The sequence below is a fragment of the Rhopilema esculentum genome, chromosome 4 (genome assembly GCF_057945365.1).
Source record: "Rhopilema esculentum isolate cy_ngs chromosome 4, ASM5794536v1, whole genome shotgun sequence".
Lineage (NCBI taxonomy): Eukaryota > Metazoa > Cnidaria > Scyphozoa > Rhizostomeae > Rhizostomatidae > Rhopilema > Rhopilema esculentum.
Window position 1 is genome coordinate 8,915,807 of NC_142818.1, and position 22,618 is coordinate 8,938,424.

Consider the following 22,618-nt stretch of genomic DNA (forward strand, 5'->3'; position numbering starts at 1 on the left):
TCACGTTGAGACCTTTATATGGCGCTGGCTAGGGGGTATGGGGGGGGGGGGTAATTCCCTCCTCGAATTTCTTCGAAACAAGGTCCACATATTTGCTAGATAGGGGTAGATCATATTTCCTAAAGTGAATTAACCTGGTACACAGCACTGAAACGAGGCAAAAGGGGCATGGTCTCACTGGCTACGCCAATTACCCTCACTCTGCAGTGCAGTAGCTGGCGCAGCCACTAACGCCAGGAATTCCAAAATAATACGTATCAAAAATTGTAAGAAATGCCGAAGAAAATTTAGTAGTTCCGCAACTTTTTGAAAATAAATTTTCTATCGATACAAGAATAAAGAAAATGTAAAAAATAGCATATAATCTTTTGAGAGAATTGTAGGAAACTCAAAGTCTGATAAATTCAAACTGAGAAACATAAGAAAAACGAGGCAAATAATAGCAAAAGCAATGTTACCAAGGCAACTAGAAGGCTCGTCACCTTATGCTGCACTTCAAATACAAGAGGACTTTTTTTTGAAATACGGGCCACTCCAAAAATTTTCAGATATCATTAACCGCTTGAATTAACAGATATTCAAAGATAATTCTTAAACCGAGGTAACGTTTGGGTAATATGCTTGTGCATCCTGCAATTTACTTCAATTAATTTGTGTAAATTTTGTTCATTTCTAGCGCGGGAATGAAAATTTTAAAGGGCATTATATGTAAGATGAAGACCCCAAAAGTAAAGCAGAGAAGAGCCAACCATTTTCAAAGATCATATCAGAGACGGCAGCACTAAGAGTGTAGGAATGATGCTGAAAAACTAGTTAAAGTTGAAGTTGATAGAAAACGGCTGCCGAATGTCGAAATGATGCTGAAATACTAGTTTAAGTTGATTGCAATAGAGTTCCAGAAACATGAGACATGTAGAAAATAGCGTTTTGTTACCGTTGACGTAAGATCACGTGATCAAGAGAAGAACGAGTAAGAGTTTTGAGAGTCGCACGCGTTGAAGAAAAAGCATTCGAGTTAAGCTTCGGCCATCGTTTGAAATCGTTATAGTTGGAAACGGGTTCTGCAACATAGGTAGAACATCCAGATTATGTTTGAGATTGAGAACATGATAATTGGCAAGTCAGAGTGATTTAGGCCAGCATTTTCCCCATAAGACATGCTACGGGGAGTGATCGTGTGAGAAGTACCGATGAAAGGGGAGTGGCAAAGAAACAAGTTTTTATGGAGACTATGATACTATCATCTTAGGGGCTAACAGAGTGCATCTATAGAAACATTGCAATATCGATTTGGTGTTGGACCAAGGCAAATCAGGCATAAGTTGAGAGAGGCATGGTTGCAATGCAGAAGATTCAAAGTCAATGGTAACATTTTTTCTATTTGTCGAGCAGTGTTTTTTAGGTTAGAATGACATTTAAAACAGTAAATATAAATACATCGTGTATTGCATAAGGAATTATCATATTTTTAAGTACATCAATTAAAAAATCCGTCATGTCACCTGCCATTGCTTTGGACAGTTGAATGTCTGATTGATGTTATAATATTGGTATGAAAACTCTTGCAATTTCAGCAATACTTGCACGCAGAAGCGTTTTCAAAAATGATTACTAGAGAAATTGACATTTCGGAAGCGACAGAAAAGTATGTACAGTATCTAAAAATAAATCATGTAGATAGTGCAAAACTATGCTATCAAAAGAAGGTGTGAGATCGCGGCAATGATAAATGATATAGAAGCGCCCTTGGATCGCCGCGGTGATTCTTTTTGAAACGAGGCTAATCCAAGATGCAGTTCAGTAACCATAGGCCAAAATGGAGGACGTGAAGCCAGTCGTTGGAATGAAAAGACCGCTAGTTGAGGAGTATGATAGCGAAGAGGAAGTTGAGCAGAAGGCTAGAGTGAAAGGTAAATTACATTTTAGTATAATAAAGTTCAATACACGCTTAGCATTGTCAAGATATAAACCAGTTAAGATAAATACTTGTATCAAAAATTAGCCGTGATTGAAACACAAAACTTGCTCTGCAACTTGTTGGAGCAAGTTTTGTGTTACAAGTCTGCAGAATTGGGCAAGTGTATACTATTGAAATTTTTCTACACTGACGCTGACTACAGACCAAAGGGTCCGTGATTCGAATCCCTGGCATGACCAAACTTTCACCCAGAGTGAGGAGGGTCGCCAGCTCTCTGTATTTCCAGGCGTAGGAATCACGAGATATGGTCACATTGAGAGGAAGGACCAGAACACTGTTCAAAGCATAAGCTTTTAAGTGTCCTTAAAACTGCCTTTGGATGCTAGGTAGAAACAAATCAAAATGCTTGATAATAGGACGTAGTCATATTCTTACAACCATAAAAGGGGTAGAATTATTTAATATTGCGGGCATCATTATTTTAAAACTATAGATAAAGGGAACTGCTCATTTGAATTCGAAGCAAGGGTGGAATCCATGTAGACCTCATATGGCAAATACTGGCCAGTAAATTATTGATCTGCGTCAACAGTTCTACTTCTTAATGCTTGTGCCAAAAAGTTGTTTTTTTACTATGCATAAAAGAAACTATTAATCATCCTTTTCGCCACCATTGGTTGTTTATTAGTTATACACAGCAGTTATGCCATTGCTCTTGGGGAAATGAGAAAAGCCAATATTTTGCCATTTAACAGACTGCAATACACAAATTTAGAACACTGAGTGATTTTCAACATCTCTTTAAATTGTTGATTGGCCGAACTAACTAGATTTTTTCCCTAAAATGTAGCTTATTTATCATTGAATTGTTTTCTGTAATTTGTTTCGTTATATGATTTATAACATCACCTGAATGAATTTTGAAGCAAACACTGTTTTTATGATTTTTTGATGCAAAAAGCAACAAAAGCTATCTATAAACTTCATTTTTTCTGTATGAAATAGCTTAGGAGTAGGGCAAAATTATAAATGGGGTGCCCAAGTAAGCACTTAAAGTATAAATGGGGTGCTCCAAAAATTGGTTTTGCATAAATAACAGGCGATTTGAGCATGAAGTGCTTCTGCGGTTTTAAGGACACCCGAAAAATGTTATTCTACAATAATTAAAGGGTCATTTTGATATGTTTCTGTAGAAAAATAGACCAATTTGTGGAAGTTCCAACTGATTTTCTATGGCCTGGTCTGCCCAAAACAAAATGTTTTCATAATGATTCTTAATGCTGAGCAGGAACCTCGCATCAGTCTTTGGCTTCTGGATTTGGTGCAGTAAAAATAACATCTTACAGGTATAAAAGTGACAGAAACCCCCCATAATACTATTTCAATATATTTCTTATCTTTTTATTATGTTAAGTATGGAAATATATCAAATAAACCTTGCCTCTTTTATTGTTTTGTGCATTATGGGCTTATTGCCGATAGACCACTTCTGTTAAAACATTTGCAGGCAGGCGATTCGAGAAATCAGAAAATTCTTTTACAGAAGAGCCAAAATGTTAATAGTTGTCCTGTATTAACTTTCTAGTGTAGAATTTAATGATGAACATAAAACAAAAAACAGCTTGTCCATAGCTATTTTAAATTTTGAAATATCATTAATTTTCTCCGATGGGTCAATGAGCAGGCCTATTCTGTCCTGACTTCTGTGGTGTTACAGCTGTGCATATGCTTGCCCAAACACAGGCAGCAAAGGTCATGGAAGATTGAAAAATTGCCAGGAGGGACAATTTTGTACTTCTTTGCCATTTTGAAAAACAATTGAAGAGCGGACAAGCTTTTTTAAAACAAAAAAATATTGCGTTTCAAAAAATATCTGGATATATGTATATCGATCTTTAAAACCACAAAAAGGACATATATGGGACTTAGCACAAATGTTGGGAACACAATGCTTGTAATAATTCAACAATAAGTTATAGTTTACTCAATATATTCAGCTTAAAATGCGAACTGAAATGCAAACTGAGACACTCATAGGGGAGCACTTACCTAAGGATTCAGACACATAGACAGTTTAGGATGCGTAATTCCACAATTGTTACATTTGCCATTGACCAATGTAGGAATCTTAGCCAAGATAGATTTAGCAAAAAGTTGCGGTCATGAACTCAGGAAGCAGTAAGGACATATATAACTCCAAAACTTCTCTGAGCATTTAAACCTGTGTTTGCATATGTCTTCTGTAGCTATAAACATATATTTTCAACATCATTGTGATTATCAATTTTTCTGCTGCTGAAATTTTAAGATTCATTGTCACAAACAAATATCTGTAAGCTATTATTTTCCATGCAGTTGAATCAAACCGAGGTCGCCACTGTCCTTATCTTGACACAATAAACAGGTATGTGTGGTACATATAATATCTTTTCAGTCAAATTTGGAAATCACTGATGGAAAAATCAAATTTTATTCAAGATTCGGTCCTATGCCAAAATTTGTCATATATGGTTTTTGACATATGCTCTCTGCTGATCTATCTTTTCATGCAAAAATTGACCCAAATTCTCATATAGATTAATATAGAATACAAATAGTTTTTGAAGTGTTTTGAACCTCTCTCTAACCAAGTTTTTAAATGATGATTCGTCAGATAGGGTTCATCATTCTTTTAAATAGATATTTTACTTTTGATATTTGAATATTTCTGTACATGTGATATCCAACTAAGTTAAATTTGGTAATAGGTGAAAAATATTTGTTTTTTTACTGTTGAAAATTTCACCATAGTTTTAGCTATAGAATAGTCTGTAGGGAGGTTTAAATGACATATATTTATAAAAGCAAAGAAATCCATAGGAGATTGATATTTTGTAGCCTATGTAGCTATGGGTAGTTGATTTTTGAAATGTTGACTATTCTTTCCTTGTAATTTATCATGCCGAATTTGTATAAAAAAGATAATGTTTGACATCAAATCTACTTTAAACTGACAGCCTTGTTATTGCTAGTGGTAGAAATCTGTAACTCAAATTTCTTTGTTCTAAACTTTTAGATCAGTATTGGATTTTGACTTTGAAAAGCTTTGCACTGTTTCTCTGTCACATCTTAATGTCTATGCCTGTTTGGTGTGTGGAAAGTATTTCCAAGGTAATATAAAGACTTCTTTGTTTATGGCAATTTTTTAAGTTTGATGTCAAATTTCGTTATGGAGCATAGTTTTTACAAAAATAAGTCACATTTTCAATCAGAATAGGCAAATAGACTTCTTGAGTGATGACACTGCAGCAAAATATATTTTTAGAAGTTTGAAATTTGATCCCATAACCTGAAAGAGCGCCATAAATTACATCTATCTATGCATAATCAGTTAAACATATTGCAGTTTGGCTGAGATATGGCCATATGAGCTCTTGCCCCATCAAACCTCTGTAATTTGGTCTCTGTTTGTATCTTTTGGGAAGTCTTCTATGTGCATATCTACGCAACGCTATCTGTCTAGCTTATAATCATTTTTACATTTCCTTTTTTGTATTAGCTGTTTTCTGTATTCTGAGATTTATTATCAAATTGTAATTATAGAAATTATGCTAACTTATAAGTAAAAAAATTGTTTTGGCCATGGTCCATTTCAGCCTACAGGCCTTATTATATATAAAAAATGACTGGGAAAACCAGCAAAAAATTCATTGTGGATAGAGGCTGTTCTTCCATTATTTTGGTTGTAAATTTTTTTTAGAAGAAAGAAAAATACTTTTAGAAAGAAAGTCTGAAGTTTGTTGGTTGACGATGGACTTGAGGTGTAGAAGCATTTGAAAATCTTGAAGATATAGGTGGCCATTGTATTCATTGTGGCTTTTGGCTCAAACTCCCCTTAATGATAATAGATTCTGATTGCTAGCTGACTTATTTTAATTGTATTATTGTAAAAAATATCGTTTCACTAAACGAGACAAATGCAGTGGGTGCATTTGGCAAAATATAGAAGAAGATTATCTAGACATATTTGTCTCATTTTTCTGTAGTTAAAATTGTTAATTTCATGTTCTCCTTAAATGATGCAGAGGATGATAACAAAGTGGCTTACACTAAACTGGAGTTTCAATTGTAGCCAAAAAGAGTAATTTCGACGGATAATTTATCTTGATAGAAATTTTCAGACAGATTTCGCACTGCTGTTGTGTTTTTGACGTTCCAAGAGAGATGATTTGAAGAGATTACGGCTTTTTTTTATAAAGCTCCCAAAATCGTACTCACGATGGTTTTCTTATAATCAGCGACGTTTAGAGCATTTTGTGCCCTCGTCTATACGTCTGTGGTCTCGAAGATGCCAAGCAGAGCACAAATTTTGGCCACGTTGATTACTGAATAGTGGATGAGCGCGTTGAATCTCTTAATACTACTTACTCTTCATTCCATGTTGGGGGTAGTGAGCCAGAAGCAGACTAAGGCAAGAGACAAAAGCTGCTGGGTACATAGGATTTTGACAGTGGCGAATCTATGAATTAAAAAAGGCTCGGAGCCAGCATTGAAAATTTGGATTTTATGTAGTAATCAAAGATTCCTTGTCGAAGCAGTTGCACCGTGTTATATTGTAAACACACTAAGACGTCGTATCCGAAATCACTATCTTCCCCGGACCGTTACTGCACAAGTATAGAAGAAATCGTCAGCTTAACGCGTCTCATCATTCGTCCTTAAGTAAAAAGGGGGATTAACTTTGCAAATTTCTTATTAAGCCACGTTGTCAAAATGTATCACGTGTCTGGATAAATAATACGTCCTGAGCATAAACCTGGTTGTTAAAAGATTGAAATGCAGTTGGTTGTTATTTATTTATTTATGTGCCTTTCTTGTATCACATATGTAGATTTTTTCTTCATCTTTATATCCTATTTCATTATCAAGCTTATGAGTTAGGAGTATCTTGTTCCCTTCCAGTATTATTTTGCGTTTTTACTCAATGAAAATCTCATTAATAGTTAAACAGTTGCAAATATGTATTATTGAAGTTATATTTGTCATTTTTATTAATGGTAATATGACCATCTCTTATTAGGAAGAGGAGAACATTCCCATGCATACACCCACAGTGTTCATGTTAGTCACCATGTTTACATGAACTTACATACATTAAAGGTTGGTGCAGTTATAAAATATTATCAGTGTAAATAAACACACAAATGATTCAAAGTAATTGAATCACTGCTAATTATGAACTACGTAAGCCTTTGTTTTTGTGGATTAAATTTCTCAAGATGTCGAAAACTTACTTACTGATAGGCGAAAAGATAAAGTGTTGATAACATTTTCAAGCAACCATTGATAACAGAAACCAAGTTAACTACGAAACAGAGGTTTTAGACCTTTACATCCCAGGGAATGCCCCTGTGATCGTTAGATGTTTTTTCATTTTAAATTCTTCATGTCATCAGTTTTTAATATTTTTGTCTGCAGTTTTATTGCTTGCCAGACAACTATGAAATTGTCGACTCATCGTTGGATGACATCAAGGTAATCGATTTACCGTTTTCTATTGTAAAATATTGCTCAATTTCCATATAAATATTGAATTTTGTAATGGATGGAAATGGGAATCTTAATGGAATGGAAATTTTAACATCGTTATTCACCTGCATAATAAAAAAGTTTTTTTATTATTAATATATAACCATGGAATCAATTAGATTGATTAAATTAATTGAAACTTATCCGCATTTTTAGGTAACGCTGATTAAATTTTCATTAACCTTTAATAACGAAAAAGGTAGCATTTCTAACTATTAACTTAAAGATCTGCATATTTGTTGGTCAAGATCTGCAACTTAAAGATCACCATTATTTGAGAACAAAATTACTTTGTGATTTATCTGAAGCTACTTTTGTTTTGTATTTTGACAGTATGTGCTAAAACCAACGTTTACCAAAGAACTGATTGAAAGACTCGATTCAAACGGTGATATGTCACGTGCTTTTGATGGCACTTTGTATCTTCCGGGTAAGTTGATAGTTGAAACACGGAAATATTGTAACAAAGTCAGATGCCTGGTGTTTTTCAGAGATGGAAGGAATGTGTTTTTAATTGAAAATAAAATTAAGCTTTAGTAGACAGGGGAAATATTGTGGTTGTCACACCCATCACTAAGAAAACTTGCTCCACAGGCTTTTGTCATATTTTTTACATTCATTCATGTTGTGCACTTCCTTGCAAAGCTTTAAAAGTCATACTGAAAGCCAGGACATCATTCTCAATACAAGTAAAACATTTTGTCTGTGGATAGATAAAAATTTCCTGGTACCAATTTCTTGACCTCGGAAAGACTTTCTAGTGAAATGTCTGGGGAGATGTCACCGCAAATGACGTGATTCATACCTGCATTATCAACATGGCTTATTACTTGTTTTTGTTCACAATCGACCTGTAACGTAAAGTGACCTACGGCTTAAGCTCAGCCTAGCACTTATAGGTTTAATTAAAATTCCTAAGGATTGGAATAAAAGGAAGGCCAAGATATGTTTTAGAGGAAATTTAATATTTGGCAAATGAACTTAAGATTCTTGTTAGCAGTTTGTAGTAAGGAATCAAGATTGGATTACCCAACTCTTTTTTTTATGAGAACACTTTAAATTTTTTCTAGCCTCGATATTCTTAAGAATTTTTCGTTTTCAGCCTGAATAAATTCTTAAGGTATTTTTTTTCAAATCTGATATTGTTGCAAGGGAACATCGTTCGCCCTTACATAAAAACCACGCCCAGTTCTGCGATTCCTTTTAACATAGCGAAACAGGCAAATGCTGATAGATGAGACATAGATATGCGAATTGAGGCTGATCAATATTTTTATTGTATTAATATAAAATTGGATGATTCTGGGCCTGATTATTCTTATAAGCAATTTTCTAATAAAAAAGTGTGTAAGCATTTGAATTCACGTTAGGGACTTACATTGGCGGTCTTCATCTGCGTTTATGGTTTTATATACTGGGGTCATATTGGACGAATAACTTTGTAGAAAGTATTCAAACATTATATTAAAATATAGTCCTATTTTTCCTTACATCTTCTTGGTTCAGCTGATTTGTTTTTTCACTTTCCTTTTGTATGAAGTTTTCTTTTGACATCCCGTTTTCTACAAAAGTGAAAGGGCAAATGCGAAAAATTAACTTCGTTTTGTTTTCCTGTTTTTGTTAACCCCAAATTGCAATTTGCTGATTGTAAGAAACTAAAGGTCCTGAACCTAGATGTTTTGTCAAGTTTTGAATTTTCATGAAGCTTCGGCCATATCTTTGGTTTTGTTTTAAATACATAGAATAGGGGAATCTTAGAAGGGTATAATTTTAATTCAATTTTTGTCAATGATTTCAAGCTTTGGAAAGCTGACTTGTGGTAATCAACCATGTTTTATTATTTTTAGGCATTGTTGGGGTCAACAATATAAAGGCGAACGATTATTTGAATGTCGTCTTGCAGGTGAGGTTCAAAGTGTAATCGCTTTTTGCAAATCCCGTTTCTTTCGAGGCCCGCAATTTTTAAAACCTTTTCTTTGTTACTAAATAACTTGATTATTGAATCCAAAGCTAAGAGTAATTTTATAAGAACACGAGTCTCAAAATTGGTCAAAAGTTGAGAACAAGTTAAGAACAAGCTGAGGCCGAGCTCCTGGAAAATGTAATTTTGAACAATGTGTGAAACCGCCTTAAAAACTTCATCTCTAAAACGAGAAGTTCTTATGCCATCTAGAGGGTGGGTTCTTTGGTGAATTTTAAAACTCATGAACAATAAAATATATCTCACTCACCTTTTTAGCAAATGAGGTTGAGCACCTTCTTACAGCACACTAGCTAGCAACTGCACTGCTTACACCCTAATAATTCAAGAATTAATAATAATTTAAGAACAAATTAGGAACAATCCAGCCTAAGTTTTTCGAAAAATTTAAGAACAGCCAGTCTGAACTTTTTTTAATTGTCTTTATAAAAAAGAGTGTACGCCTTTACACTTCCGGTCGATGAAGCTTAGACCTTCCTAAATTCACGAAATCCAGAAAAAGTTTATTTTAGTATGCATCTTTGGTTATTTTGTAACGTGCACAGCTGATTATAGTTTCCCATTAATCAATTCTGATTTCAGGCTTTGTCTTTTGTCACTCCGATTCGAAACTTCTTCTTGAAAGAAGACAATTACGGCTCAATCAAGAGGCCGCCAGGTGACACGATGTTTCCGCTTGGTAGGTGAAATCATGAAACTTCTAGCTGGTAAAAATATTCTATCAAAGAATGGAAAGCCTTTTACATGTTAAAGTTAACTGAGTCTCACCCCGAGCTGAGATAACGGAAATTTGGCTTGTTTACATGTGGTTCCCACGCCGAAGCAAGTTTAAACCCTACTGGTGTTAGGATCCAGTGCTCTATTCCTCTATTTTTCATCAGAAAGAATCTCTCAACTCGCCCGTGCTCGAGAAGATTTCTTTTCATATATGTATTCATCCCGGGACGAAATTTAAACTCTGATTAGAAATAGAACTTGGCTTGCCTTGAATTAAGATTTTTTGTGCAAACGATTGCACAGCAACGATTTTTACAGCGATGTTTCTGTTGTGAGGGCTCTGTTATTTGTCATTAACAGTGCCATTGCCAGTCAAAAGGTCAGTTTTATCTTGAATCAGTTTGGCATGATGTTTTTAAAGGTCTTTCGTGCTAAGTTCGCACTCAAACGTTCCACAAGCAAAACGAACTAAAGTTCACTCATAATAAGCGCTCTTTATGCATTTTAGCACCTCTCGACCTTTCAAAGCAGTTGAGGTTCTAGATAAATATTGCCAATTTCAAACTTTTTCCTCCTGCAATGTTAAGCCTGAAACCAATCAATAAATACCTGGAATTTTCAACAGTTGCTATTTATCTCTAACTTATAATTATTGTTTTTTTTATAGAATATCTAATGGTTCCATGTTTTTTTTCTTTTGTAATTGTTGTAATTTTCATCGGTTTTTCCAGTGCAAAGATTCGGAGAGCTCATCAGAAAAATCTGGAATCCTAGAAACTTCAAAGCACATGTCAGTCCACACGAAATGTTGCAGGTTTGGGAGTCCATTATTTTTTACTCAGCTTTTGTTTGAAAAATCACCTCTCAAATGTGGATTGCATGATTATCATGTCTTTAAGCTCTTCATATCCAAAAGCAATTTATGCCAAGTCTATGCTGCCCAAAATTATATAGCTTTCTACCAAGGGCAAATTCATCCATAAAGCAAAAGCATCGGAAGTGGCATATGATTTTTTATATGATTTGATGTTTTTTTACAGGTAGGGGTTGGAAATGGCCTTATACAGTTGTGTATAATGAAACGTTTCTAAGAAGAATTGACCTGGATCATGCCATATCATTTTAGAAATATACGCAGCTCCTGTTTCTCTGCTTAGCAAATTTACTTCTCCCGATTTTGTATTTTTCCAGGCGGTCTCTTCATGCAGCAAGAAAAAGTTTCAATTTACTGCCCAAGGTAATGCTAATATTTTCAAAGCATTTGTTGCCTATCAACCTCATAATAATCCCATATTACAAGCCTAAGTTTAGCTCACTTCATTTTGTTTACGTACCCAAGTCTATTTCGAGTATTCTAGGATTTGAGGTAATAACTTTTTGTCCAACACTTCTCAGAATATAAAAGGTCGGATATTAAAAGCTGAAGTCGCCAAATAAACCCTCCTTTGTACAAAATACCAAGATTGTAGGATAAAGCCGTAAAATTTTTCACTTAAAATTGTCGGATGTCGGATTTTAGTATGATGTGGTGTTGACGGCTTTTTATGCAATCGGAAAGGACTAAAACCAATTTCTCAGCTCACCCCGTAGCCCTTAATCGGTCTTACAGTCTTACGATTTCTGACCTTTGTTGTTAATATTTCTCAAACCTTTCTCTTGATATTTTACTCGGTATCCATTTTAGAGCAGACTTCATTTTTCGTTTATAAGGTCTTTTTAATGTAAAATTCTATGCCATGTGCAACGCAATACATCTGACAAAGTTTTTCTGTATGAAGAATCTTGTTATCTAATGGCGTTATCACATGACTTGTCCTTTTAATCTTATAATATTTTTTGTATGCTCTGTTGATACTAATCCGATATGTGTTTTTGACACGCCCTAGTTTTGATTTAGTTGCTAGCATATGTAGATACTATAAAACCACAGAAAAGAGTTCCTGATTTTAATCTACGGTTCACAACACATGCAAAGGGCAAATGTCTTGTACACAAAATATTCAGACTATAAAAATCCATGTCGCATTTGACATTGAAATTTCGAAAGAATTCAGCCTGTCTTTTATTACTGCAATGTCCAACCCAACAAATCTGGCGCCGCTTTAGACATAATTGTCTTATCTACTTATATGGAGCAGAAGGCTGTTACATTTTCAATTGTCGAGTTGAAATTGTACAATTGTCGATCTAATGCATTGACTGGTATAAGAGCTTTAATGCTTCTCAACATCTGAGTCACTAGCTGTTCTACTCTGACTCAATCTTATGTAAAGGAAGTTTGCATAATATAAAACGGATATTGACCAACAAATACTACAGATAGACATATCTTAATTGTGCCACTAACCTGGCAGGCACTCACTTTGTCTATACATCGGGCCTTGCTATTGTTTAATGGAAGCAGTGCTTATTTTACTGTTCTTGTAGCTCGTGCATATAGGTAGGAAGCATTTTAAAAGTAAGGGATGTGGTAGATGTGATCACAAAAGGGATGTGGTAGATGTTGTCGCTCTAGCAAATAGGCCCAATTGATCTGTTTTTGAGATATGGTAGAGAAGGTGCCCCTGTTCAACCTGTTTCCTACGTGTATAAGCTATTTAACAGGCCAATTCATATTTAAGGCTGATTTGATAATGAAATCAGTGTGTAAAGAGAGTCTCTATCATTGCAAATCAAAGGTACAGTTATTGCCTATGGTGCTACTGTTACCCCGTGTGATTTGTCATTCCCAGGTTTCCCGATTGACTTCTTGTCATGGTTTCTAAACTCGATTCATATCACATTAAATGGGACCAAAAAACCAAACAGCAGTAAGTACTTTTACTATATTACTATTTACTATAGTAAGAATTTGTTTTATCTATATGCTTGTTATGTAGCAAAGCACCTCGTGTATACACAAAATGTGTTTACACAAAATTACAGTAGTTTCAATACTCTTGTGATCATGGTGTGTAACATGTTCTAATCTTGCAAGGGAAGGTTTCCCAATTAGAAGTTTTAAAGGTCTTTTCAAGGGCGTAATGTGCCGTTGACCATATGTCACTATACCAGAATCATTTCTTATGATAGCAAATTAAATTCTATTTACACACTAAAACTTTGAAGTGTAATTACATTGCAGCGCATCCCTACCAACCTAATAGCTGTGTTTTCTAGCAACATTGAAGGTCTTGTTACTTGGCACAATTTTTTCATCAGATATTCATCACATAATTATATTGTCAAAAGGAGGAAGAGGTTTTCTGTGCACGAAAGCGAGGATATGCACGAAAGTGAAGAATATCTTATATGCAATGTGTTTGATGCATGAAGCTGACATATACCAAGGCCTTATGACGTTCCCCTATCGTTCCTATAATCAATGAGATATAATACATTTTTGGGACAGTGAATTGCAGTTCGAATGGTCCAAAAAGAACCATCACTTGATTTATATGATTTATCGATCGATGACTTTGATTCAAGGTACAATCTTCAAAACATTCAGAGGAGAAATGATTGTTCACAGCAGAAAACTCCCACAAACTGAGGTAATTTTCCTCTTCAACCACATCTGTACTTGAAAATTTCACGGTATATGTCCTTTTGAAATACAATACATTGCGATTTAAGAAATACATCACATTCCATATATTTGTCTTTTTTCTATCAAGTTGTTAATTAAATGAAAAAATGTATAAGAAAATTAATAATTTTGAGTTGCACTTTTCTATAATAAGATCATTTCTTTTCGTTATGTCGCTTTACATATAAATTCAAACAAATGAATTTTGTCTGAATTAGTTATTATGTAAAAATAATTGTCGGTTTGTTTTGCAAAATATAACAATATTTTACAATTTTACATTAAAGGGATTTAGAGGTTGTTGCTCATATTTTATCGTAAAGCGAAACAAGATCTTTTAAAGATACATAATTTTTTAGAGCCTGAAATTTCATTAAAATTGTTTTAGAAGGGCTATGTTTTCTTCTAAGTACAATCATCAACTATGGTACAATCCGTTGCGATTTTAGAAATTCTTCACATTTTCGTTTTTAGAGTATACTTTTTCCACTTTGAAGCCACTAATTGGATTTAAAAATGCAGAAAAATGCATTGAGATGTTTCATAGAATCAATTTTTTACATGTATTTTAATTGAAAATTCTAGAAAAAGAATAATGTTTATGGTGTTTTAAGCATTGCGCTCGCAATTTGACATCGCAGCTCCGGTATATTGACCATCTGGCTCGAAATCAGAAGAATGTAGAAACTCGATTTTTGCATTGGTTAATTTCTTTATTATATTGTTTACCTTTGTTCTCTTGATTTAATAGAACGAGGATGAGATGAAAAAACTCATGGAACTTGACGAATACAAAGGTGCCCGATCTTCTTCTCCAAAATTTTATTTTCATCACCTTAATTTAATTAGCTTAGGCTCCTGTTGAATTCCCCTTTCAGAACCATCAATTTCTTGAATCTCAATGAAGTTTTAGAGTGTGAATGTCATTTTGTTAGGCCTTTTCATGTTAATTATTTAGCTCTTTGTCAAAACACCGTCGCTTTTTATATGCAGTTGGTGAAATATTTATAATAAATTAAGTTCGCATAATATATTACTGATCTGTTTTCTGTTTGAAATCTCGACCAGCAAATGTTGATCTTTATTAAAACCCGATGTTTACCTAACCCTTTATCGGCATCTCATTCTAGAATTAAAAGTTTAAACAAGCTAAATTTCGCTAGCAAGTACCCGTTGAAGCTGCATAGAAACCAAACCGCAGTTAACTGAGTGCCATTTCTATAAGGTTTTTTTTGCCGTAAACAAATTGAACCTATCTATGGAAATATTCCCTCCAGTTTTTAGAGCGTCAATATATTTTGAATTTTTTTACGCAATAGAAACACTGTAATATTTTTCTTCGCAGAAACAAAAAGCCAGGCACCATTTCTGTACTTAACGCTTGATATCCCCCAAGCACCACTTTTTAAGGTATGTGGTCATACCAATTTTATTTTCAGTGCTTATGATGCTATCAAAGAAACCTTAATGGCATCACATGTCATATTTCCTCTAGCGCATTTAAAAAATCCCTCTTTATTTGCTGTCCTACATAAAATATTACCTAGTAGGCATCTTCCCCGAACAGCTTTAAACCATGTCTTGTTTGATTGTAAATAAATATGTTTGCCATTTGGTCTTTTTAACCTAGATGTTTATTCTAGACATAAAAGGGCTCTATGACACAATTTATGTATTGAATTGTAAATAGCTTGAATGATCTCTCTATAATATAATTTGTTTGGTATGTTTTTGTAGTGAAGGGCTCCTGAAAAAGACTTGCATTGTTGAAGGCTATCCTATTTAGACATATGAAGTGAATTAGACTGCTACATGAGTGGGGAGTCGTCTTAAGCCCCCAAAAGATGTTAGTTGGTTCCCCGTTGGCAGACAACCTATCTAGCCTTCCCAAAGACGTTAGCACTCCGTGGATTCCTAATAATTTGTTAATCTTATTCTTTGTCAAAATCGATAGAAGAAAGTTTCCATAGATTCCAGAAAACTCTCCAAGATGCTTGCGATTTTCTTTTAAGTCTATTTTGCTTCCTTCATAGGCAAATGTGTAGAGAATTCACCTTTAGCTCCATTATACTTGATCCACAACAATAATGTAGTTTTAGAGCTTTATTCTCTCGATGAATATCATGTTGTTGTTTGCTTTTAGTATGGTTGATTGAAACTTGGTTTATTTTTCATACTGCCTTGATATATATCAACCTACGCAGCGTTTGCCATTTAGCAATATCAAAATTTTTCCCATGAAAATTTTTTTTTTATATTTTCTTTTTAATTATATATTCTGAAAGTTGGAATCTAGCCTTTTCTTTTCTAGCCATATGCGAAATCATGAAGTTTTTAAGTCATGACGTGGCATTTTGAGTCAGTTTTCTCTGGTAGATTTAAATTTCATTAAATATAATTTCTTGTGCAGTAAAGCTTACTCTCTTTTTCGTTTTAGGATGAACTGGAGGCAAATATCATTCCACAGGTAAGATATTTCAAATACACAGTATCTTTTCAATATAAAACAGTTCTCTACCATTATACAAAGATGCAAAGTTTTCTTCAATTGCAGATATAATCAACGGAAGTAGTAACAAGTATTTTGTTTCTATTATTCATAAATTGTAATAAAAAATATTTCTTTATGATTATGATTAATACCTGTGTCATATCTCATTTCATGGCATCGTCAAGTCGAGTGAATTATGGCTTATTTGCCTAACTATAAAGGAGAGGAGAGTGTTTATACAGCTTTCTGTATCTTTTGCAGGTTCCACTCATTAATCTACTTCAGAAGTTTGATGGCGTGCAAGAAAAGGTATTATTCTATCAAGTCCGTTGTTATGATTTAGTATTGGTTTTTATATGATGATTTGCTACCCGAGTTCGCTGCTCAATTTCTCAATTCAAGTTATGTGAATTTCCTTTTTGAAACTCAGTTTCTACGTAAATCAGTTTCTCGTTCGAGACTCAGTTTCTACGTAAATTAGAAGAATCATCCTTTGGTCATGTATATCAGATTCTTTTGAAGTATCAGGTGAGTGAATTATTTGGAAGCAATGTAATCCATCGATCCATGTGATATGACATCTAAGTCTTCTTCATCTTAGGAATATAAAACATACAAAGAAAGTTTTGTGAAAAGATTCCAGCTAACAAAGCTGCCACCCTATTTGATAATCTTTCTCAAGGTAAGAAGTCACGTCATTTTGTTGTCATGTATGCAGTTCCTTCAAGCTTGATCGAAATTGTATCCTCTCAACACGACCCCCCCCCCTCCCAAGTAGAAAATATGAGGTTGCTGCGTCTAAAAAGTCTAGAAAAAAAACTTCACCTCGATTTAACTTTTGGGGGTTGCAGATGTTGTTTTATGGCAACCAGGCCCGTAGACAGCTTGAAGGGATTGGGGGGGGGGCATGGATATTCTGTATATAGTTATGGCAAAGGTGCATTTCTCCAAGGAAAGGAAGAGTTTAAGAAGGAAGGGTTTTCGCAAGTTATTGGTGGGGGCATCGTCTACCTGCCCGCTAGTGTCCACGGGCCTGGTGGCAACTGCTTTACAATTTAAGGGTAGATTTTTGTTGGTAGCGATTCAGACAGCATTTTAAGTTTGTTTCATTAAAGGTACAATATTTTTCAGATATTTCTAATTTTTCCTCGGCCTCTTTCATTTGTAAGTCCTAATGTGAAAACCCCTCCAATTATAACGTGCGCTTGTTTTTTTTAATGAAGATTTGGTAATCTGAGGGTTGCTACTTTGTCATTTTTGCAGAAATTTGTATAAAATGATTAGTAAGTAGAAACTATTTTTAAGCTAAAGTAGTAAGTAATATAATCTTTTATTTTTATGATAAATGATACAAATAGGAGTAAAACTTTTTATAAACTAAAGTTGTACAATTTACACACAATCAATTAGCAGGTAGAAGATATTTTTGAGGTAAAATATATTCTAGTGAAATTACACACAATCGTTGTTCATTAAAAGGCTTTGTATGAATTTACTAACCTGATAGATCACTGTATGTAATGAAAATATCAAACAGAAATTTTTATGGAATATTTTGCCATTTTTAGAGATTCAACAACAACACATTTTTCATCGAAAAAAATCCAACCATTGTCAATTTTCCAATCAAGTAAGTCGTCAGTCTTGTCAGTATTTTCATAATTAATTTATTTATTTGTAAGACTGAAATTTAAAATTGTTTGCTTTTATATTTCATGGGCTCCGACGCAGGTTGAAAAGTGGAGGGACCAAGAGAAAATATGGCAATCATAATAAAAAGTTTTGAAAAAACTCTATTGTTTTGCGAAAAAGGGTGAGGAGCCATGGCCCCCCCGGCTCCCCCCCTTCGTCGAAGGCCCGGTATTTTTGAGATGACTTGTAATTCTGCTTGTCTATATATTTATCTTGCATTTGAATTGTAGATTTACTGAGAGAAATGTGACAGAGTGACTCGACCAGGGCAAAACTCAAGCCCGTGACCAACAACACTGAACTTCGTTGCTCTACCGCTCAGCTACCCTGTCACTTAATCGTGAATTTGCTATTTTTGTCCCAGTGACAGTATGTTGGCCCAGTATAGTGTGCTTTCTCTATCTGCAATTTTCCATAAATACAAATCGTATATAGGCTCATTTTACCTTTTAATTTCCTCACTAGAAACTTGGATATGAAAGAATACTTGGTAGATGACCCGAAGGTAGTAGAAAAACATCCTCATACATCTTATGATCTCGTCGCCAACATATCACATGACGGAGAACCAGGTAGGAACTTTTCATGAATATTTCATTTCATAAAAACTTGATATTTGACTGTCTTTCAAGAAGAACCAAATACTGAATTCTTAGTTTCTTTTTGCCAGTAAATCTTTTTTATAGAGGCTACTTATTAACACTGTCCTAGATATCTGACTTTTTCATTGACTTTTTTTACTTTTTCACTGGTTTATTTCAACAGTTGGTGATTATGGTATATACTGACGTAGTTAGGTGGGAGAAAATCGCATCATATTTCAAGTAGTTTAACCTGGAGGCTATTATTATTGGTTTTAGCTGTCTGTGATGTATATCTTATGCAGAGATATCCAGAAACATGAAACTGGGCTGAATACTCGTGTGTTGAAAGCAGTAGTATAGGTGATCAGTTGACGTAAAAGAAAAGTTAACACAGACTAGTCGATTTTTTGTTATGGAAACGACATAACACTATGATAAGGAATCTTTGGGTTCGGCGCCAGGAAATTTACGTGGATTTAATCTTTTGATTTTAAGAGGACACTCTCTGTAATGAGCTGAAACATTAAGACACAGAAGTCAACAACTTTGGAGAACTTGGAAGATCTTGCAAGAGATCGAGACAAATGGAGGAAAATTTTAGGGAGGGAAATAGAGGCTAATGGAGCTAATCTCTGGAGAAGAAACTCTCCCAAAAACAAAACTGGAACCTCCAAAAAAGCAGATGTTTCTTAATAACATCCAAAAACGGTCACTCTGGCCATGTGTCTGTTTTATGTAGGCCTAGGTGTATATCTAACGTCAGATGTGACCTTAAACAAACTAGATGGTGCTAGTATCAACAGTTTTAGAGATACCCCCAGTATAGCTTAAAAGCCAGGATCTGCCTGTTATCTTTTTTTTAAATAAAAAGCATTGTAAACCTACGAATTATATGTTATATTGTTTTTTAAATATAACTTGAAATTAAGGTGAAATTGTACGAGGAAAATATGATCGAATTATAAAAACGACGTTTCGAGCGTAGGCCGTTATCATGTGATTATGGAAGGATAACGGGCTACGCTCGAAATGCCGTCACTGAAATTCTCTCTTATTTTCTTCGAATAATTTTGCCTTAATTTCAAGTTACATTGTCACATTACATTGTAGGACACGCTTGCTAGTACTTTTATGCGTTTTTTATAGTTCGCATATTAATCTATTGGTTATAAAAACTAATAAATTGATTGTATTTATATTTCAGGCTCTGGGAAAGGAAACTTTAAAGTTCATGTCTATCACAAGGTTCGTTAATGCTTTATTTAGTCACTACTGAGTACTGATTTAATTTGTGCCTTTCTATGTTTCGTTATTATTTCACTTTACGGACACTGCAACAGATAAGCTATTTATGTATTGCATCTATTGTAGCTTCCTAAGGAGAGGCATTAGCGAAACCGAGGCTCATGAAGTAAACATCAATCAGAATATCCTTATCTTTCTTAGTAGAGTTGATTTTGTTGTCAAATTTTATTTAAGAAGCCTTCAAATCACTTATACCATCATGCCTTGACGCCATGGTTCCTCCGAAAGTTTCGTTGAAGCTATTGGGACCATTCCGTTAGTTTACGGACAAATTTGATGAATTCAGATTTAGATTATGTCCGCTTTAGATGGTGTATCGACAGCTCTTCAGCCGATATACTATGGTTGTTTTATTTTCAAATTTCATTTTAATGTAGAGAATTTAGTGAAATTATGAAAAGAAAAAATGATAATTTGTTGCTTTCTTAAACATTAGTACATACAGGGGTCCAAATTTTTCGTAAACTGACGCGTCAACGTTCTCAAAACAGAAATGCAGTTTGAAGTTGGTGTAAATTTTTGTACACCTTCACCGGTTGGGTGCCAGATTTGATTTTGCGTATAAATTTTGATAAAATCAGAAATTTCAACCTCTGGAGCATGGCTCATTATTATGGTTTCTTTGAGGGCTATTCTGCTTGCTATTTGCCGAGAGTTCTTATTTCTCGCAGGGTTTTATTTATTGCGTACTTTGCAAAGCAATTTTAAGGATTGCAAACTCTTTGATAGCTATGTAGCACTGCACATTTATAGAAGCGTGTGCCGGCAATACGATGTCTTAGATTTAGCTTTCACATACGGTTTAAGATTGTTAGTTTTGCTATTTTCTTCGTTGCTCAGGATAAATAGCACTTCATGATATTTGTCCCCCCTCTGCTTGTTGAATAAAAAATCTGTCATTCCAGGGCGCTAAGCATTGGTTTGAGCTTCAAGATTTACACGTGAAAGAAATTCTTCCGCCAATGATCACACTTTCAGAGTCCTATATCCAGGTTGGTTTCTGATTGTCAGTTCCAAGACTTGAATCCTCTCGAACTCATAAATTCTTATGGGAACACGTTGCTACTAAGGACACTTTGACATTAAGAAATCAATATCTAGCTTGAAGTCATTCAAGAACAAGAAAAAGATTCTTTTTTCTCTTAGGCTTTCTCTTCATTCTTTTTTCTTCTAAAACAAGCTTTTTTCCCCCTATATATAAAGCCATTGCAACGTAATAGGGTATTATAATCAAACCTGAATTTTTTTATTAAGACAACATCACTTGCCCATGACCTCCTCTCCATTTAATGAAATTCCTGGCTTTTGGTCCGTTAATAATATTGTTATATAATAATATGGTTTGTTTTTAACGATTCCGGAGAAAATATCAATGAAATTTCGCAGAAGCGGCATATCTATGACTTGCCATTTAAAGTACTCAGTGTGCATTCTTGTTGAACTTTCACTTTTAGATATGGGAGTTGCAACAGAGCTGATCGGCTCTACATGCCTACATGAAGGCGACAACCTGGTGAAGACGACTTACAAAGAGAAGTGGTCAGAAGTGAAGACCAACGGTTGATAAATTCTGATGGGTTACAACATTGGGAAGAATACTTACAATAATACTAAATATCTTATTTATGGAGACGGATTGAAGAATCTTTCCAGTGTAAACGTGTTAAGATTCTTGTTTTAAATTTCGCCACATAACATTTCGTCCTGTTATTGTAACCATGATAATCGACTTTCAGGTAAGAATCGAATAGAGTTTCTCAGTTGAAGTCTCAGGGTTGTTTGTTTCAGTCTTTGTGAATCCAAAGTTTTTAGTGGTAGCTTTTGTGGATAATAGAATTGATCCAGCAGAGTCAATGCCAGTTTCTGCAACATATTTCTCTGTCGTAGCTAATATGTAGGGTGTGAAAGACTGTGGTCCTCGTGCTGTTTGACTTAGATCTTCTTCATCAGTCAATAGTTAGAGGATTGGCGTCTATTTTAAATGGCTGCGGTGGAGAGTTTTAAAAGAAACTATCCTTGTCCCCTTTGATGTACACCTTCACCTGTTTGAATAATTACGAGTAGGTTTTTTATGTAGTAATCAATAATTTTTCACTTCTATTGGTCGAACAATATCCATTTGATCAGATGGTAAATCTCAACATAAATTCAGCGTAAGCTTTTTGGACTTGGTATCTGCATTTCTTGTTGGATAGCCATCAGAAATGGTAGGATGTAATTAAATGCTCTTAGATTTGTATACATATGCATGTCTTGCAGCTTTCGGTGCAATAATTATTGAAAGAGATTGCTCATCTGATTCAAAACAACGGAAGAAGTCTTTATATTCAGTTTTAAAATCTTTCCTCTCAAAATGGATCAGTTAGATAAAGAAAAGGCAACCATGTTATATTTCCGACAAGATCTGAAATTTTCTGATAAAATAACTGTTTAGCTTTACAGGGGTTTTTTCGCCTGCAACCAGCTGGGGGTCTATATGGTCCTATAAAAACCACATACCAGATTGCACCCCAGCTTGTTTTCGTGACCAACGCATCATAGCTAAAAAAGGTTCATATTTTCTGTGAATATAAAGAATTTTATTCTCTGTAAGTCATTTTCAATGTGTGTCTGTTGAGAAAAATTGGGGACTTACACTTCCGAAAAGCTCTCGTGGTTTTGCTAGTTAACCTAAAATTAGCATATTTTAGTTAAGTAACATCTCTTTTTTTATCATGAACATTTGGTGGCAAACTTAGTCTATACGAAAACAGCGAAACATATAATTGTTTGCATCCCTGAATGTATAATATAC

General features: G+C 34.5%; 1 protein-coding gene across 1 annotated transcript; it reads left to right on the forward strand.

The window, feature by feature from the left end:
- The first annotated feature begins 3 nt into the window (after positions 1-3).
- On the forward strand, positions 4-22,082 carry LOC148960400 (ubiquitin carboxyl-terminal hydrolase 39-like). The gene is made up of 22 exons (XM_089115955.1): positions 4-1,910; positions 4,274-4,322; positions 4,974-5,068; positions 6,978-7,057; positions 7,376-7,432; positions 7,820-7,916; positions 9,334-9,389; positions 10,050-10,146; positions 10,916-10,998; positions 11,376-11,421; positions 12,917-12,994; positions 13,653-13,717; positions 14,504-14,549; positions 15,098-15,162; positions 16,190-16,219; positions 16,505-16,552; positions 16,845-16,925; positions 17,812-17,873; positions 18,401-18,507; positions 19,724-19,764; positions 20,730-20,816; positions 21,279-22,082. The coding sequence occupies exons 1-22, from the start codon at positions 1,817-1,819 to the stop codon at positions 21,300-21,302; spliced, it is 1,488 nt and encodes a 495-aa protein (XP_088972081.1). The 5' UTR covers positions 4-1,816; the 3' UTR covers positions 21,303-22,082.
- The last annotated feature ends 536 nt before the right edge of the window (positions 22,083-22,618 follow it).

What these genes read in the sequence shown, in the direction of transcription:
- LOC148960400 (XM_089115955.1), top strand. Translation starts at nt 1,817, where the DNA reads ATGGAGGACGTGAAGCCAGTCGTTGGAATGAAAAGACCGCTAGTTGAG. An exon ending in GTTTCAATTTACTGCCCAAG is followed by an intron (nt 11,422 to 12,916) that starts GTAATGCTAATA and finishes TGTCATTCCCAG; the next exon opens with GTTTCCCGATTGACTTCTTG. An exon ending in TTGATGGCGTGCAAGAAAAG is followed by an intron (nt 16,553 to 16,844) that starts GTATTATTCTAT and finishes TCTTCATCTTAG; the next exon opens with GAATATAAAACATACAAAGA.